The sequence below is a fragment of the Lutra lutra genome, chromosome 7, assembly GCF_902655055.1.
Source record: "Lutra lutra chromosome 7, mLutLut1.2, whole genome shotgun sequence".
Classification (NCBI taxonomy): domain Eukaryota; kingdom Metazoa; phylum Chordata; class Mammalia; order Carnivora; family Mustelidae; genus Lutra; species Lutra lutra.
Window position 1 is genome coordinate 53,733,918 of NC_062284.1, and position 17,435 is coordinate 53,751,352.

At 42.0% G+C, this 17,435-nt stretch overlaps 1 protein-coding gene across 1 annotated transcript in view; it reads right to left on the bottom strand.

The window, feature by feature from the left end:
• The window catches only part of RYR3 (ryanodine receptor 3), a 517,407-nt gene that overhangs the window by 224,208 nt on the left and 275,764 nt on the right, over positions 1-17,435 (bottom strand). The window contains exons 17-19 of the mRNA XM_047736987.1: positions 14,304-14,437; positions 12,053-12,294; positions 2,658-2,850 (exon numbers count right to left, since the gene is read on the bottom strand). Coding sequence (XP_047592943.1) covers positions 2,658-2,850; positions 12,053-12,294; positions 14,304-14,437 — 569 coding nt within the window. The remainder of the gene's footprint in view (positions 1-2,657; positions 2,851-12,052; positions 12,295-14,303; positions 14,438-17,435) is intronic.

Below are 17,435 nucleotides of genomic sequence, written 5' to 3' on the forward strand. Positions count from 1 at the left end.
TGTATGTATCTGTATTCTGTGTTACTCTGTATGTTTGCAAACATACATTCGCTTATACCATGTGTATTTGCCTGTGTCAAATGCCAAGGCTGAATATCATTTCCAAAGGATAAATCTTTATTTCTAAATTATTTAACTGAAACAGAACTAAAATTTCGTCCTCTATTGGAAGATAATATGAACGTGTCTTAGTTTATCAGTCTACCTGAGGTGCTGAGGCCTATCACGGTGCTGTCACTTTGGAAATCCACCCCCAAGCTCTGAAATGGTTTCTCTGTGGTCCGAACTTCAACCATCTATTCTCCACATCCCTCCTTTCATGGCCCTTTCCAACGGCTTCCATGGAAACCAGTGTGATTCTAACTGTATTGACTCTAGTTTCCCACTCAGTTGACTGTGATCTCTTTAACAAACAGGGATCAAGAAATTTTGGGGGAAAAGACTCATAATGGGGTTTTGTGTTACAGACATTAAAACATAGAGTCAGACTAAAAAAATACAGCATCTGGGGTGCCTGGGTGGCTTAGTCGTTAAGCATCTGCCTTTAGCTCAGGTCATGATCCCAGGGTCCTGGAATCATAGTCCAGCATCAGGCTCCCTCCTTAGTGGGGAGCCTGCTTCTCCCTCTCCCACTCCCCCTGCTTGTGTTCCCTCTCTTGCTGTCTCTTTCTGTCAAATAAACAAACAAAATCTTTAAAAAATACAAAAAATACAACTTCTAACTGGTACAAGGGAAGAGGCAGAGCCATGAACACAATAGTTCACAACAGTATGTAGAAAAACAGCTTGTGTAGTATAAATCCAATTTAATGTCAAAATATTGAGATAGATAAATAAAAAGGTAATATGATTATCTCTGGCTCATATGATTTGGGTTCTTGGTATTTCCTTGACTTGTTTTTATAAAGGGAAAAACAAAAAACAACAGAAAAATAAAACTAAGTGAGAAAATATAAATCACAAACTGGGAAAAAATTTGAAACCAGTAACACAGTATTAGTGTTACTAACACTAATACACAGTATTAGTCTTAATGTAGAAAAAATTGTCCCTAGAATTAATATCAGAAAGGCAGAGAACACAAAATAAAAACATTGGGCTGAGATAATATGTAAGAACAGTAAGTATAAAAAATGCTTAACCACATTGATACATTGGTAATCAAAGAAATAGAAAATGAAAACTTTAAGTTATTCTCAAATTAGCAAAGATAAAAAATAACTAATAACAGTAAAAGTTAATGAAGATCCAATCAGTTGGATATTCCCATATGTTGCTTTAAATGATACTATACTAGCCTTTATCTGAAAATTTTGGAGTTGTGTTTCAGACTTCAGAATTCTTTAGATTTTAAAAAAGAAAGTCTAAATAGTATGTATTAAATAGAACAACCAGCCAGGTGAGGGGCTGAGCCCCATAATCAAACACATTAGTATTTCTGCAGTTAAAAATGCAAATATTCAAAAGAAGTAAAATAAAAGAAAGACTAAAATCAGCCTCATTTCTGTTGACAACAATTTTACCACAAAATGAGTTCAGATCAAAGTCTGCAGTAAAATGAGGCTGCAGTAAAATGAGGTTTCTTTAATATAAAAAAGACCCAACTTATGGGTTTCAGAGCTTTTGAGATTTCAAAACTGTTGATCATGATTTCTGAAGTGTTCTATACAATCTTCCTGAAAATCTACTTGGCTATGTGATTATAAATTTAGACTTCAAAAAAGTTCATACCTTTTGACCTCCTTTTAAGAGGATCTTAACAGAGGGGTGCCTGGGTGGCTCAGTGGGTTAAAGCCTCTGCCTTTGGCTCAGGTCATGATCCCAGGGTCCTGGGATAGAGCCCCATATCAGGCTCTCTGTTCAGCAGGGAGCCTGCTTCCCCCTCTCTCTCTGCCTGCCTCTCTGCCTACTTGTGATCTCTGTCTGTCAAATAAATAAATAAAATCTTTAAAAAAAAAAAAAAAGAGGATCTTAACAGAAATGCAGGCAGAGGTATGCTCAAGGATGTCCATAATAATTTTACTTATAAAGATAAAAATGGAAGTGGCATGAAAGTCTAAAAACAAAGTAACAGCTATATTATGGGACAGCCAATAAAAAAGATATTATATGGCTATAAAAACTGTTTTAGGAGGATACTTAATGACTCAGGAAAAGGCTCATTAGCGTGTTGTTGAATGAAAAATAATCAAGACATAAAACTTCATATACAGTGATGTTAATTAAAAAAATCCTCATATATGCATAAACTAAAAGACTTGAAAATACACCAAAATATTAGCAGACATTACATAGTGAGATCATGGATGATACTGTCTTACTTATAACAGTATCTTTCAAATTTTTAACAATGAGCATGTAATTTTCAAAATAATTATTAAAGCAAGGTTCTACATAGATCTTATTTATCTTACTATATTTGGACATTATAAAACTCTTGGCGGTAGGTATGTATTCAACAAGTATCTACTGAGTCAGTGATTCTGGATTATTCTCCTGCTTTCACTATCATTGTGCGGGGGATGGGGGGGCAGGCATGCAGGGAAGTCACCCATGGCATGGAAGTCCAAAGAGATATTAACACGCTCCCCAGCTCACAGGAGTGGTGGAGGGATGGGCTAACAGTTACTCTTCATGAAATCCCAGCCTTCACTTACTTGACACCTGCTGAGAAGCTCACCACAGGGAAGAAGAGCCCATCTGTGTTGAAGTTCTCAAACATCCCCTGCACGGGCTGCCCGTTGATGCGGAAGGAGATGCTGGGCACTCCAAGGTCGAGGCAACAGCTCACCACGTCGTCTGATCTCAGGAGGTGCTGGTTGATGGAGGCTACGGCTCTGGGTATGCGGCCTGGTGAGCAAAGAACAAGATGGTGTGTGGGGCTCTGGAGAAGGCGCTCACAGGCCACCCATGGGAGGTGGGGCGGCATGGAGGCACACAGGGTGTCTGGATATACCTCCGCATTTAAAACACAACTTGGCTCCCCTGCGGTGAGGTGAGCAATGAGAAAGGATTTCCTGAGCTTGTGAGAGGGCAGCCGGGGACAAGAGGAGTCTCAGAGGAAACTCTCAAACGGCCAGCGATGAGAATGAACATGAATTCAACCCCCTGAACGTGTGCTCAGATTCTGGCTGGGTATCTGAAGTAATGAGCAAATTGCTTTGCTGGGTGTGGGTCCTATAGCGTGCGTGCGTGCGTGTGTTTATTCCCAGATGCCCACAGACCTTGCCCTCTTCCAGTTCCTCTAAAAGGTATGAATGACCACTTTAGCCCCGGATGTAGGAGCCATCAAGGTGAATAAAGGCAAGGTCATCCAGCCTTTAAACTGTGTGGCACAGTTTGCTTGTTTCTTTTAAAGAATTCTATTAGTTTGGGGGTGGGTATTATGGAGGGCACATTTTGCATGGAGCACTGGGTGTGGTGCATAAACAATGAATTCTGGAACACTGACAAGAAAATTAAAAAAATAAATAAAAATTTAAAAAGAATATAAAAAACAAAGTTCCTGATACTTAGATGAAAAAGTGTTAACGGTTGTATTAAAAACAACATCACAATTAAAACTGAGTATGATTAAAAAAAAGAAAAAAGAAAAAAGTATTCTATTAGTTCATACCCACAGGGAAACACATTGTCCATTATATACTGTATGGGTGATTTTTGTTCCTGTCACCACATAATCTCTTTCATAAGATGATCTGGAATTTCCTGACTTTACCTAAAGTCATGAGAAAATCACCATTCAGGATTTCTGTGTCACTCCATCTCCTTCTGGAAATTCTCAAAGTAAATTATCATAACTAATTTGCCCATACCCCACCAAGTTTACAATTCTATTAGCAAGAGAGCAGTAAAGAAGCATACGTTAGGGATTAGAATGGAGTTTCAGGCAAAAAAATTATAAAATATATATATACATATATATATATTTTACTTTAGAAGTAATACATGTTCATTACAAATGTTCATAATACATATAGAAGAATATAAATAAGGAAACAATGTAACTCCATAAAAATAATGCCTTTACTTTCGAACACACACATACAAACTCTTTACCCAAACTAGGATATTGTAGGTTTTGTGACTTATTTTTTCTACTTATCACAAACACTTGATTGTATAATGGAATATTCATTAGGAATGGCATTTTAATGGCTTTATAATATGCCATAATAAAAAACCCTCTTATGATGGGTACATGAGTTGTTTACAAATTTTGTACATGTATCTATGCTATGTAACATTTCTTATCTCATCTTAGAACTTTGTAATGTTTCCAGTGATTACTGCTATTCTAGTAGTAGGTTCTAAACAAAGTGGTGGATTTTAAAATAGCGAAGCTGCTGGGAGCAATATATAGAAAGTCTAGTTGTTAAGCAGCTGCCTTAGGCTCAGGTCATGATCCCAGGGTCCTGGACTGAGCCCTGCATGATGCTCCCTGCTCAGTGGGAAGCCTCCTTTCTCCCAATCCCCCTGCTCAAATTCCCTCTCTTACTGTCTGTCAAATACATAAATAAAATCTTAAAAAAATAATAAAACAGTGACTCCTTAATAAAAAGTATTAGGTACTTCCTTCTGGTTATTAATGGCAACTGACAAAACCACATTGTGTTTCCTCCCATCCTTCTACAAACATTCATGAGGCTCATGACCAATACTGGGTATGGCGCCGGGGGTGGGGGGGGGGGTCCAGGACAGAAAATCCAGTTCCTGCCCCTAAGAAACCCGTACTCTGGTGGGAAATAAACATTTAAATAATTACAATTCAGTGTAATTACTGGAATGAAGATGTACACAAGGTAATGTCTTCTAACATAGAAGAAGGTGCCAAGTTGGCCTAGGAGCATGGGACAAAATTCAAAGGATCAAAGATCCACTAGATAAATAAGAGTATTCCAGATGGAAGTAATAACTTATGCAAAAGGAATGTAGGACACACCTCCTCAACAGTGAGGCATTGGTAAGGCAGGAAGGGAGGGACTGATGGAAGCTTGAGGAGGAGATGTGGTAGGGGAACAAAGTTTGACCTAACATAAAACTTGGACTATTTGCACCACAATTGTGCAGTGACACACACATTAGCCTGGGATGGCCTTGGAATTGGCTGTTGTAACTTTATACCTTGCTTCATTACAGAGAATGAGGAACAAGTTCATTTAAAACAAAGGAATCTAAGCCCATCTTGAAGAGCACATAGTTTCGACACATTTCCAGCTCCTATTTGAGGAGCCTGAGTACTCTTGGTTCCTTTTTTGAAGTTTAAGTATTCCAGGTCCCCAAATCTTTTCCTCCTTATCATAATCAAGTCTGCTATGAAAGGAATCAATGACAGTAAAACTCAGCAGCAAATCCTGCTACAATGGTCTCATCCTGTCTTTCCTATGTTCCCATCAAAAACCCATCTTTCCTGCTTGGAATGTTTCTTTTTCCTTTTATTTAACTTCTGGACAGTATCACAGTAGTCATCTGAAAAAATTCCAAGAGACGTCTGTGAACTTGGGAACATGAAGAAGTTAACTAAAATGCTCAGTGGGTCAATTAATTGTAAAGGTATTCCAATTCTTGCTGGAGAAAAATACAAATTAGAAAAAAAAATACAAATTTGAAGGTCCTTTACTGTTTTGAGTCTCCTTTAAAATAGGACACACTGACAGTGTTGCATGGCGATGCCAATGCCCGCTCTTACCACTGGCCCAAAGCATGCTGTTGGCTTCTGTGCCAGCCTGAGCCTCTGCCAGTAAATATCCAGAATGCTTTCATGAGGGACAGTCTTCATGCTTTGATGCCATCAGAAGCTGAATTCCAAGCTTTATTTAGCCTTAATATGCCATAGTTGCCAAGCATCTTCCTGAGGAATGGCAGCTGGGAGAATTTCTCCTGTCTGGCTTCCTCCCTTGGTAGAAAACCACCACCAGGATGAGCAATTATATCCCTGTGGTAAATGCCACTGCCTTTTACAAAATTCCTTTTTTTCTAAGAGAATGGGCACCACTGGAAGCTCCTGCTGGAACACAAAGATCATCAACAGGCAAAGTGAAATCAGGACTCGAGACTATGTTTAAAACGTATGCAGAATACAGAGTTGGGACCCACATTATCTAGAAACTAAAGGGAGACTGTTGATAATTACTGGATAGGAAGCATATGCTTAGTACTTAGAGCAATGTCTGGAAAGTGTATTTGAAGAAAAAAGTCCATTTCATATAATATTCATGTTGTAAAAGATCATCTGATAAGGTATGTTTAGTTTTAAAATGTGAGTAGTGTGAAGATTTTCCAACTAGAAAATAAGGAATTTGTGCAATGGCTTCTGCACAGTGTTTTATAAATCTGTTCTCATCTAAAGGAAGAAATCTCTAACCCTATAAGGGCATTTGAAGCTCCAAATGATTGAGAAGGGTCCTGTACCCCACATTTAAAGAACATACTTGTCCTTCAAATTGCTCCATAGTGAGGTGGTCTTCGGGTGGGGAGCAGAAGTGAAGTTATGGAGGGCTGAGTTCAAATACCAAGTCTTTATGGGTGATTTTACTAGAAAATCAGTTTCCACATATCTATGAAATGGGGACAGTAATGCCTACATTGATGCTGTCAAGAGTTGTTTATGAGGTACCATGATGATTCCTATGATTTTAATGAAACAAATGACTGATGTCCTATATACCACTCAAGAGGTATCGCGTGTAGAGATAAATGGACATCTCTAGAACCAGACTCCCTGGGTTTGAGTCTGGCTCTGTAAGTCACTGTGTGACCCTGGGCAAGTCACTTACTTTTGTAGACTCAAGTTTCCTCATCTGTCAAGTGAAAATCATGTCATGAGGTTGTTTGGGTTGTGAATGAATTATTCTCTGCAGAGCGATTAGGAGAGTGCTTGATACATTGTAACCCACAATAAATACTATTATGATCAGTTTTGTTTCTATAACTTTAGAAACTTTAATTGCTAGGGGTAATTAAACCTACTGTTACTAGGGTAACAGTAGATAAAAATGCCAAAACATTGCAGTACTGTCTTTTGTAACATCAGGAAAAATTAGCTAGCAATATGGAGAATCATAGCTTTGAGGGCTGAGTCTAGAAAGTGATTTGAAAAGTCATTGAATTGCATTATTAAAATCAGTAAGTCCCTCTATTGAAGACAGTGCTTAAAAAAACAATCACTTTCAAGTAGGTTTAATGTACCTGACCCTTCAGAGCAACCAACAGAAGGGAATTCTGAGGAAGGGAAGCACAGTAGTTACAGAGCTGAAACTGTCTTAACTGCTTTTCCAGATTTAGGAACTCCATAATCCTAGCGACTGTCCACTGAAACAGGCTGGGGAGTCATGTGGCCTCTCCTTGCCTGAAGAAACTGCCCCTCACTCAGAGGCTTGGGCCAACCTGAAGGTCGCAGGGAGCTCAGAAAGGCCATTCCAAACCGGCATTTGAAGATAAAGGACCAATCCACTTTATCATATGCTGTACATCTTCAAATTAATACAAGGACAGATTACTGCAGGATCTAACCTCTTCTGATGAGTAATGTAGGCAACTGGAAACACTGATGCTCAGCATTTCCATGGCCCTGGGCACTGCAGAGTTTGGCACTTAAATGGAAAACATGAACACTTAGGCATTTGGACGGAGAGCGGATCCAAACGTGAAAATGCTGGTGCTCTGCACAGCCACTCTTGGGCTCCTCGCCACACAGCACAGGGCTTCTGGAAAGGTCTGAATCACAGCAGGGAGACAGGTCAGGACCCTCTTACGTAGAATCGACTGTAGAGCTAAAGGATCTTTAAGTTTAGAAAGTCAGAAGTCATAATAAATCAGAAAATGGAATTTTGCTCCATTCATTTCCTGTATCACTTATCACTCAGGATGGTAAGTTCCTCTGCTTACTCCAATTTTGCAAGGAAAAAAATTATTAAAGACAAAGGTAGGTGTTAATTTCCTCCTATGAAACTGCTCTCCCCATCCCCCACCCCAGCGAGGAACAATTACAGGCTGTTCTGAGCTGCACTCATCCCAATGGCAGTCCTGAGAGGCTACATGAAGGCTTCCTCAGGAGAGGGAAAGTAATGCCATGACCAGAATAGAGCCGGTCCTCTGAAAGGAGATTCCCAGTGGCCCAGCTGAGTTAGGAGCCTGTAGGGCATTGGCAGGATTGAGATGGGAGGTATTTCTACAGCTGATGCTTGGAAATGACTTCACAGGCTTCAGTGGCTAAAAAGATCTATAAAGACTGCTTTTTCCCAGGTGTCTGGGTGGCTCAGTCATTAAGTGTCTGCCTTTGGCTCAGGTCATGATCCCAGGTCCTGGGATTGAGCCCCACATCAGATTCCCTCTTCAGTGGGAAGACTGCTTTTCCCTCTCCCACTCCCTCTGCTTGTGTTCATCTCTCGTTGTCTCTGTCAAATAAATAAATAAAATCTAAAAAAAAAAAAAAAAAAGGAAAAAGACTTTCTCCTTACATAGAGAAAAAGCTCATTCATAATTACAATGTCACTCGAAACTTCCTTTCCCTTTCAGCATGGGACTCAGATATCCTCTTAGGAAGGGGCTGCTCTCATGGTCTCGAGTGAGGTACTGGATATTGTCTGGATATTGTCTTTATGATTACAGTGGACTCCACAGACAATAAGGGAAAAGAAACATGTGTCAAGAACTTCATGTTCCTTATGCTTATTTACTTATTCATATTTAAAAAGTATTTTTAAAATTTATTTATTTTAGAATAGAGAATGAGAGAGAGTGTGAGTGGGGGGAGGGGCAGAGGGCGAGGGAGTGAGAGAGTTTTAGTTTTTTTTTTTTTTTTTTTTTTTTTAAGATTTTATTTATTCATTTGACAGAGAGAAATCACAAGTAAGCAGAGAGGCAGGCAGAGAGAGAGGAGGAAGCAGGCTCCCTGGTGAGCAGAAAGCCCGATGTGGGGCTCGAACCCAGGACCTGGGATCATGACCTGAGCCGAAGGCAGCGGCTCAACCCACTGAGCCACCCAGGCGCCCCGAGAGTTTTAGTTTTACCTCTGCAAAGTAGACCCCAATGTGGGGCTCAACCTCACAGCCCTTAGATCATTACTGAGCCAAAATCGAGAGTTTGGATATGTAATCGACCAAACCATCCAGGTGCCTAAACTCATTTAAATTTCTTAAGAACCTATATCATTTTCATTTTATCTGAGGAAACCACGACTCTTGGAGGTTAAGTAATTTGCTCTGTGTCAAAAAAAATCAGTAAACAGAAGAGCTGGCATTCAAACCCAGGCACAAATCCAAAGCCATGCTGTTTCTTCTTGTCTCTTTCTGGTGACAAAGTGTTGGGGCACTATAATTCCTTCTAATAACGACAATATCTATTGACTTTAATAAATACATTAAAGATCAGTTTAAGGCAGTAGCTTAATTTATGCATAGATAAGCTTAAAGTTAATGGATCTGTGTATTTGCATCTCAAGGAAAGGAGAAAAATTGTCACGGTGAGTTCCCAGCATCTCTCCTTTGTGATCCTCCACTCCTTCCTGTAGTAAGCTGGAATATCATTTCCATTTCATTTCTTCATCCAACAATTATCTTTTCATCAGATAGTCTGAAATTCACTGCTGTCCTGGTGGGAGTCATTAACAGAGACCTTATTTCTTCTGCTGGGGCACACGTTGGCATATTTACCTGCCATACCTTCTGCCAGATATATGTTCCCTGTGTGCTGGGTAGAGAATTCAGAATGATGCCAGACCCAAGGAAGCTTTGTGTTTTAATGAGCACGAAAGACGTAAGTCTTGTGGACATTGTTTTCTCCACATCTCATGAGATTCTCAGGACTGAGGGGATGAGGCTGTTTGAATACAGCTCCCCACTAAGCAGGGAGCCCGATGCTGGGACTTAATCCCAGAACCCCAGGATCATGACCTGAGCTGAAGGCAGATGCTTAACTGACTGAGCCACTCTGGTGCCGACCTATATGGCATTGTATTACTAAGTGTGGGTAATGTCCAGAGAGCCGCAATCAGCATTTGAAGTGCTGAGTCCCAAGTCCCTTTCCTCTATCACCAATCGGAAGGGCCACTGCTAGTGATGACTGGCGTAGGCTCAGTACATCCAGCTTCCAGTCTTTCGAGGAGATAGGACAAGAGGGGTGACAGGAGTGCTGTACACTCCTGGAATGATACACAACTAGATGGATGTTCAGAGTCTGAAATGCCAATAGTAGTCTCTTCTGAGGGCACTGGGTTCTCTGTCTCCTGACCCGCTGATGTATTCATTCTGCAAATTTTGTGAAGGGACATACCAAATGTGCCACGCAGTGCTACAAAATGTGGGAAGGACTGAGGAAAATTTTTCCTTTGAGAATGGTTTGTCTTTGAAACAAGGTCCAATCTGCCTCAACTAATGGTCTAGGTGTCCTTCATAATTCCTTAACCAATCCCCAGCATTCTCTTCAGGTGTAGCCTGGGATGGCAGCTTGGGTTATGGTGACAAGATGGCAGGAGATAAGCAGCACCCAGTGGGAGTTGGGGGGGATGATTTTCTCAAGTTAATTCCACTCATTCTCTCACAGATTCAACCCTACCAAATTCAGATGTAGATGCAAACCAAGATAAGAACTCTTTCTTTTCAAATCACTTCCTCTGACACAGCTTTCTGAGAATGTTATGACATCTGCTGATAACCTACACTAAAGGCTACTCCTGTACAGCCAGACACGGGCTCCACAATCCAAGAAGGGAAGATCCACCCCGACCCCCCATGAAATAGAACTGGGAAAGGGTAAGTTGGGAGGATAAGAGAACAACAAGATAAGGCTTTCACTTCACTCATCCTGCCATTTTGCAGCTGCTTTTGTCTGCACCATGCTGTCCCCTGGGACACACAAAATGCCGACAGGCATTTTTTTCTTCCTGCCAATGATCCAGGATAAATAAATAAATAAATAAGTTGACAGCAATTCTAAAAAAATTTTAAATGTTTCTACTGAATGTACAACAGCACAAAAAACTTAAAAAAAAAAAACAAAAAACAAAAACAAACCCATATGGACTAACTGAAAATACAGACCAACCATAAGAAATGTCATCAGAAGACAAGCTGATGGTTTTAGCCTGAAGGCTGAGGGAGGAAGGAAAATGTGAGGGGTTATGGAGTTCCCCATCTAAAATACATAGGTTTGTGTTGTAGAGACAAACTTTGCCCTCGTACTGGATTAGGGGAAGAATATGTGTCATGGTTTCTTACATAAGAGGCACGCTTACATAAGGGATTTCTATAAGGGACACAATGACTCCAATCTCAGGTGTGCGAAAGATACAGATACAACATGCTGCGGACGACAGACGGAACAGCTGGAACTCTGGGTCTGGGTGAAAGCCTCAAACTCAGTCCTCTATTTTCATCCAGGCAGCATCTCATCCATTCCCCGAGGCATAGGCCATGGACATGTTTGGGGAAAGCATCTGTGTCTTTTGAAAAAGGAAGCTTTGCATTTTTTTTTAAATGACTGGCATTTACGATATGTCAGGCACTGATCCAGACATTTTATGAAGTGTATCATGAAGCAACATGCTGCACTGACATAACAACGGACTTGATCAGATCTGGATCCTTCGCTGTGTGACTGCGACACATTTATGATGTATCTTTGTGTTGTTTTCCACATATGCAAGATGAGGTCAATATTACCTCCATTAAGGGATCATTGTCAAAATAAAGTGAGGAAAAACAATGTATGAAAGGTGTGCGGCTCACTGCCCAGTAAAAAAAAGGTTGAGTCTCTTTCCCTGCTTGGCTATATAGTCCTGAAAACCCTATGCAATAATGTCTGCACGATACAGACACTGAGCTTGAGAGCGGTTGTGGGATCCACACTGGGTCATGCAGCTGGAAGTACTAGAATCATGGTTTCAAAGCAGGACAGTCTCACGTCAGGTCTGATGCTCTTCCCACCATCTAATTCATTGAGACTCCTGCTTCTGTATCATTTCAACAGGTAATGATCATTGCAGCCTGAACAATTCAAGCTTCACTCATCCTCAGGAAGGGACAAGGGGCAGAGGCTCTGGCAAGGTGCTCACCTGACCAAAGGTGAAGTCCATCAAAGCCATAGGAGTAGAGGTCATCACCGACACCATTGCCTCCCCATCCTTCTCCCCCGCCAGGGTATGGAGCATAGCCGGAGGAGGAGGCCCAGCCCACCCGCAGGTGTGTGGGCTCAGCTGTTAGGAAGGGGTCCACCTGGTCGATGATCAGCTCGAAGTACCACTTCTTGTACTGAGCCGAGCCCTCGGCAACTCCCAGGAAGATGTTGGGCCGAATGCTGAAATGAAACATGGGAGAAGTGGCGTCTACAAACTCTTAGGCACCAAGAAAAACAGAGAGCAAGTTGAGTAAGATCCCAGGGCACACTGTGAACTGAAGTCAAGAGCAATTTGTGTTTTTGTATTATTCTTCTTTTAATTAATTAATTTTTCATTAACATATATTATTTGCCCCAGGGGTACAGGTCTGTGAATCATCAGTCTAACACATTTCACAGCACTCACCACATAGCACATACCCTCCCCAATGTGCTTAGATCCTCTAACACTTGATCAAATTCTTAGTGGGAGGTGTCAGGACATTAATTCTATTTAAAAATATAAAGAATGTCTCCTTATTCCATTGAAGGCAACCAACATTTGCTGAGTGTCGACCTTGGGTAAAAGATGCGAAAATGTTGCAGAGCTGTGTAACTATAGAGCCTTGTTTCTTTCTGTAAGTGGAAGAAATAATTCACTCAAGTCCCATCTCCTGAGGAATTGGTCCAAGCATCCCTATTCTCACAGCAGCAGCTTTTCAACTAAGCATTACTTATAAGAATGGCCTCTTGAAAGCATTAAGAAATCACTATTAGAAGTAAGCCAGAGAAAAAATCACTATTAGAAGAAAGCCAGACAAGAAAGAAAGAAGGAAAGATAGAGAGCAAGAGAGAGAGAGAGAAAGACAGGAAAAGAAAGAAAGAAAGGGAAAGACAGACAGATGCCAAGCAGAGAAAGACAAATACTGCATGCAACTGCTTATATGTGAAACCAAAAAAAAAAAAATAAATAAAAAAAAAATCAAACTCCTAGAAACAGAGAGAGTAGACAAGTGGTTGCCAGGGGTTGAGGAGGAGGGTGGGATTAAGAGAAGTTAGTAAAAGCGTACAGACTTCCAGTTATAAGATGTATAAAGTCCGAGGATCGAATTATAACATGGTAACTGTAGTTGATCAACTAACACTGTACTGCACAACTGAACTTTGCCAAGAGAGTAGAACTTAAATGTTTTCACATACACACAGAAAAGGTAAATATGTGAGGTCAAGGATTTGTTAATGAACCTATGGGGCAAACCCTTTCACAGTGTATATGTATATTAAATCATCACATTCTACACTCTAAATAACTTACAATTTTGTTCGTTAATTATGCCTCAATAAATGAAGCTGAAAAAAAAAATTCAACCTAAAAAGGCAAAAAAGGGGAGAGGGGAACAGAAGTCACTTTGGCCAACTTGTTACGGGCTGGAGGATCTCATATATCCAGCACAATGGTTAGAAGCTCAGGACAAAGCATTTGGAGCTTCTCTCCAATTGGAATGCTATTCTTAGATGTCCACTCTTCTGGGCTGGGGGCTGTGCCCCATTTTGGGTGGGCAACAGAAAACCAGACAAGTACCAAAACAAAGTCTATGTGGATGGCTCAGGTCTGCTCTGCACTTCAGAGAAGTTCTTTCCTCACCATGTAGATTAGGGAGTGAGCCTAGGTAGAAAATTGCTCAAAAACCTTAGGCCTGCCTGACACAAGGCCAGTGAATTCACATGACTTCCATGAGCTGCATTATGGACCAGCAGGCTAGGATTCTGTGTGAGCCCAGGCTGTTCATCCTGACCTTCGCAGATAACCCTTGGGTCAATGACCATGGGCCAGAGGATGCAAGAAACCACAGGATCAACGTGGGACATCCATTCTATTAAAAGATTTTAAGAAAAAAAAATGTGGTTTATTAAAATAAAATTGAATACGTTACGAAGAATGTACAAGATCTATATTAAAGTAGAACATGCAACATGGCAGACCACTTCTGGTCAAATTCCTCAGCCTTCAGGTGGAACATACACTCCACTGAAGTTTGAAACTCTTTGAAAGGGGTTGGAGTACGAGGCCCTAAAACAGTACACATCTGTCCCTATCTCCTCTCCCATGCTGACTTCACCAGGAATATGATGGGTAGGCAGTGCTAGCCCTCTTCCTTTCCTGTCTGGAAACAAGATGGACACTTTGGGACGATGGCGGGGGAGCTTACCTGGTCACATCATTAATTAGCCGTGTCTGCAGGAGCAAGTTCCTCCGGGGCAGCAAGTTGTCACAAATCAGATTCTGGTTGGCTCTGACAGCAACCCCATTGCAGAGACAGAGGGAACACAGCACGTCCAGAACCTGCAATGGGATACATCCCCCCAAACCTCAGAACCACCAGGAAGGCACTGTAGGCAGAACTTGACTGCCAAGATGCAGGAAGGAAGCAGGCCTCCTGAAGTAGGGAACTGGTGATGATGAGGCAAAGCAGAGGGCAAAGCAGAAGCTGACACCCTGCATGCCCTCCCCAGCCATGGGATATATGTGACACTCCTCAGGTACTCTCTGCTGCCCTAAAGGAAGAACAATTAGTTAATCTGTAGGGATCAAGATTCTGAGTCTCCCTCAGTTACTTACAAAAGCCTTAGCAATAGCATCCAAAAGGGAATGCAAATACAATTAAATGTCTTTATACCCTGCAGCCCATTCGCAGATACTTGAAGTGGGCAGAAAGTAGAATATTTCTCCAGGAAGTTCCCCACTATCTAAATGTTAATGCCTTACTAGAGAGGTCAATAACCTTAATTTGACAATGGTAAGGCTTCTGGTATCCCGTGAGTCTTTAGTATGTGAAAGTTCTTTTGGAAACTTCCCTTTTTCCTTACCTCCCCCAACCCCATAGGATATAATCAGTACACAACCTCACAGCCAAAGTGCAACAGTGCTTTCTGCCCACAGATCCTGTCTCCTGTGCTTTAATAAACCACCATTCTCTCAAGAATTCTTTCTTGGTCATTGGCTCCCAACTCTACCCCACCGTACCTCACCTCTATTCCAAAACCCCATCAGTGACAAGCCGGAGGACCTATTCCAAGTCAAGGGCACCCCACCTCCCTCATCAGGCACCAGTGAGCCATGTTGGAACCTGCTGCCTCTTAGGAAATGAAGCTGGCTTTCTTCTAACCTCTCTGCCCTCATCTTAGCCACCCCACACCCCCCAAACTAGGTGTGTTCCCTGTGATCACTATTCTGCTCAAACAGGCGGGAGTCTGAGCTCTGAAGACAGACTGTCTAGGTTACTATCCCAGCCACGGCAGGACTAGGCTGAGATGAGGCATCGAGAGTGCAAAGTCCAGGCCTGACATTCTCCTGGAGTTGTTCATGAGCAGGGGCAAGCACTAGAAGGGCGTTCACTGGCTGTAAGCCTAAGTTTGTGCTCCCACCCGGCCTTGGTAGCTCTCGGTGCTAGCATCAGCAGGCTCTCATACAGCTCTTTTATGAAAAGCACCGTTGAAAAGAAAACCACAGACCCAAAATGGCATTGCTTAGGTTAGGGTCCCATGTCAGTAAGCCAAGACTCACTACCTAACCTAACAGCAGTTTCAAGCCCCTAGGAATGTAACCTTTAACCAGTCAACATGGAAATTTCCTGGTCAGCTCTGGGAAGTTTCTTGATACACCCCACCTGTTCCCCTTAGGAGGGCGACACTGCGTAAAACAATGGATTCTTTGCTAATAATTTCCTCCCCACCCTACCTCCACCCTCTACCTTAAAGAAAAACCTTTCCTTCTCTGTAGTCCTTTGGAGCTCCCCTCTACTGCTAGAAGGGATGCTGCCCAATTCATGAATCAGTTAATAAAGCCAATTCAATCTTTAAAATTTCTTTGGTTGAACTTTTATTATTTAATAGCACTAGACTCCCATTTGGCCAAGGTCATGTAGTAGGCATGGGAACCTCCGGTATGTCAGTAGAGCGGATAATAGGGCAGATTCCAGTTCTTGGGTCTCTGGCTGTGGTAACGTCAAAAGTCATTAAGATACCCATCTATTCCCACAAACTGGTATTCAAAAACCTTCTACCCCTAGAGGGAAAACAGAACTTTCAAGAGTCCAAATGGCCCTGGAAGCTATCAGACCAGTCACCAAGCCACTGCTCCTCTTTGTTTTCCAGCTATGCTAGGAGTGGAAAGAGCTCCCCTGCCTCCTACCCACTGTCTCCTTGGGCTGTATCCTCTGGCGTTCCAATTTTGTGTTCCTGTATTGACAGAGCAAACTGTGCCAGGCCAGGCCCGGCTCCTCCCTCTCTCTCCTACCAGGAGGAATGTGCAAACAGCAGTCCATAAATAACCAGCACGAACGCCAGTCGCATCTCAGTCTTTCAAAGTGGCCGCTAAGACTCAGTGCTTAGTGGGGTTGGATGGCTCCAGGTTGTTAGCATTAGTATCCATAATTCTCACAAACCAATTTCCTACCTGACTCCCTGAATGTCAATTCCGTTCCAGAGAAATACAAAGCACATTTATGGGACAAGTAGAAAAGAATCCCAACGGCGGTCTAATGGAGAACCCTCACCACTGGTGCCCTGTGAAACATATCGACCGTGGAACTAGAAATCCAGAGGATAATTTCTCATTCTAAGAAAAGAGCCATAGATGGTCAGGAAATTAAATACTTACGATCCAGCCTATCACACATTGTCATCCGTCCTGCCTCAGAGTGAAGGCTGCAGGAGCTATGCTGTCAGAGCCAGAGGGAGAACCGAGCTTAATCCACACACAATAGGAAAAGCCAGGAGGAAAAAGGCTCTGTGAGAAGCACTAGATGAACATAGTGTCTCACCTCTAAATAAATGATGCCATAAAGCAATGGGGCTGACATGGTTTAGGCTTTGTTTTATTTTAACTTTATTTTTTTTAATTTATTTTTTAAATTTTATTTATTTGACAGAGAGATCACAAGTAGGCAGAGAGGCAGGCAGAGAGGGGGAAGCAGGCTCCCCGCTAAGCAGAGAGCCTGATGCGGGGCTCGATCCCAAGACCCTGAGATCATGACCTGAACTGAAGGCAGAGGCTTTTACCCACTGAGTCACCCAGGTGCCCCTATTTTAACTTTATTTTTAAATTTAATTTTTTAAAAGGTTTTATTTACTTGAGAGAGAAAGAGAGAGAGAACACGAGCAGGGGGAGCTGCAGAGGGAGAGGGAGAAGCAGACTCCCTGCTGAGCAGGGAGCCCCATGTGGGGCTCGATCCCAGGGCCCTGGGATCATGACCTGAGCAGAAGGCAGACACTTAACTGACCGAGCCACCCAGACACTCCTAGGCTCTATTTTAGAAGGCATTTCTCAGGGTAAAATAGGG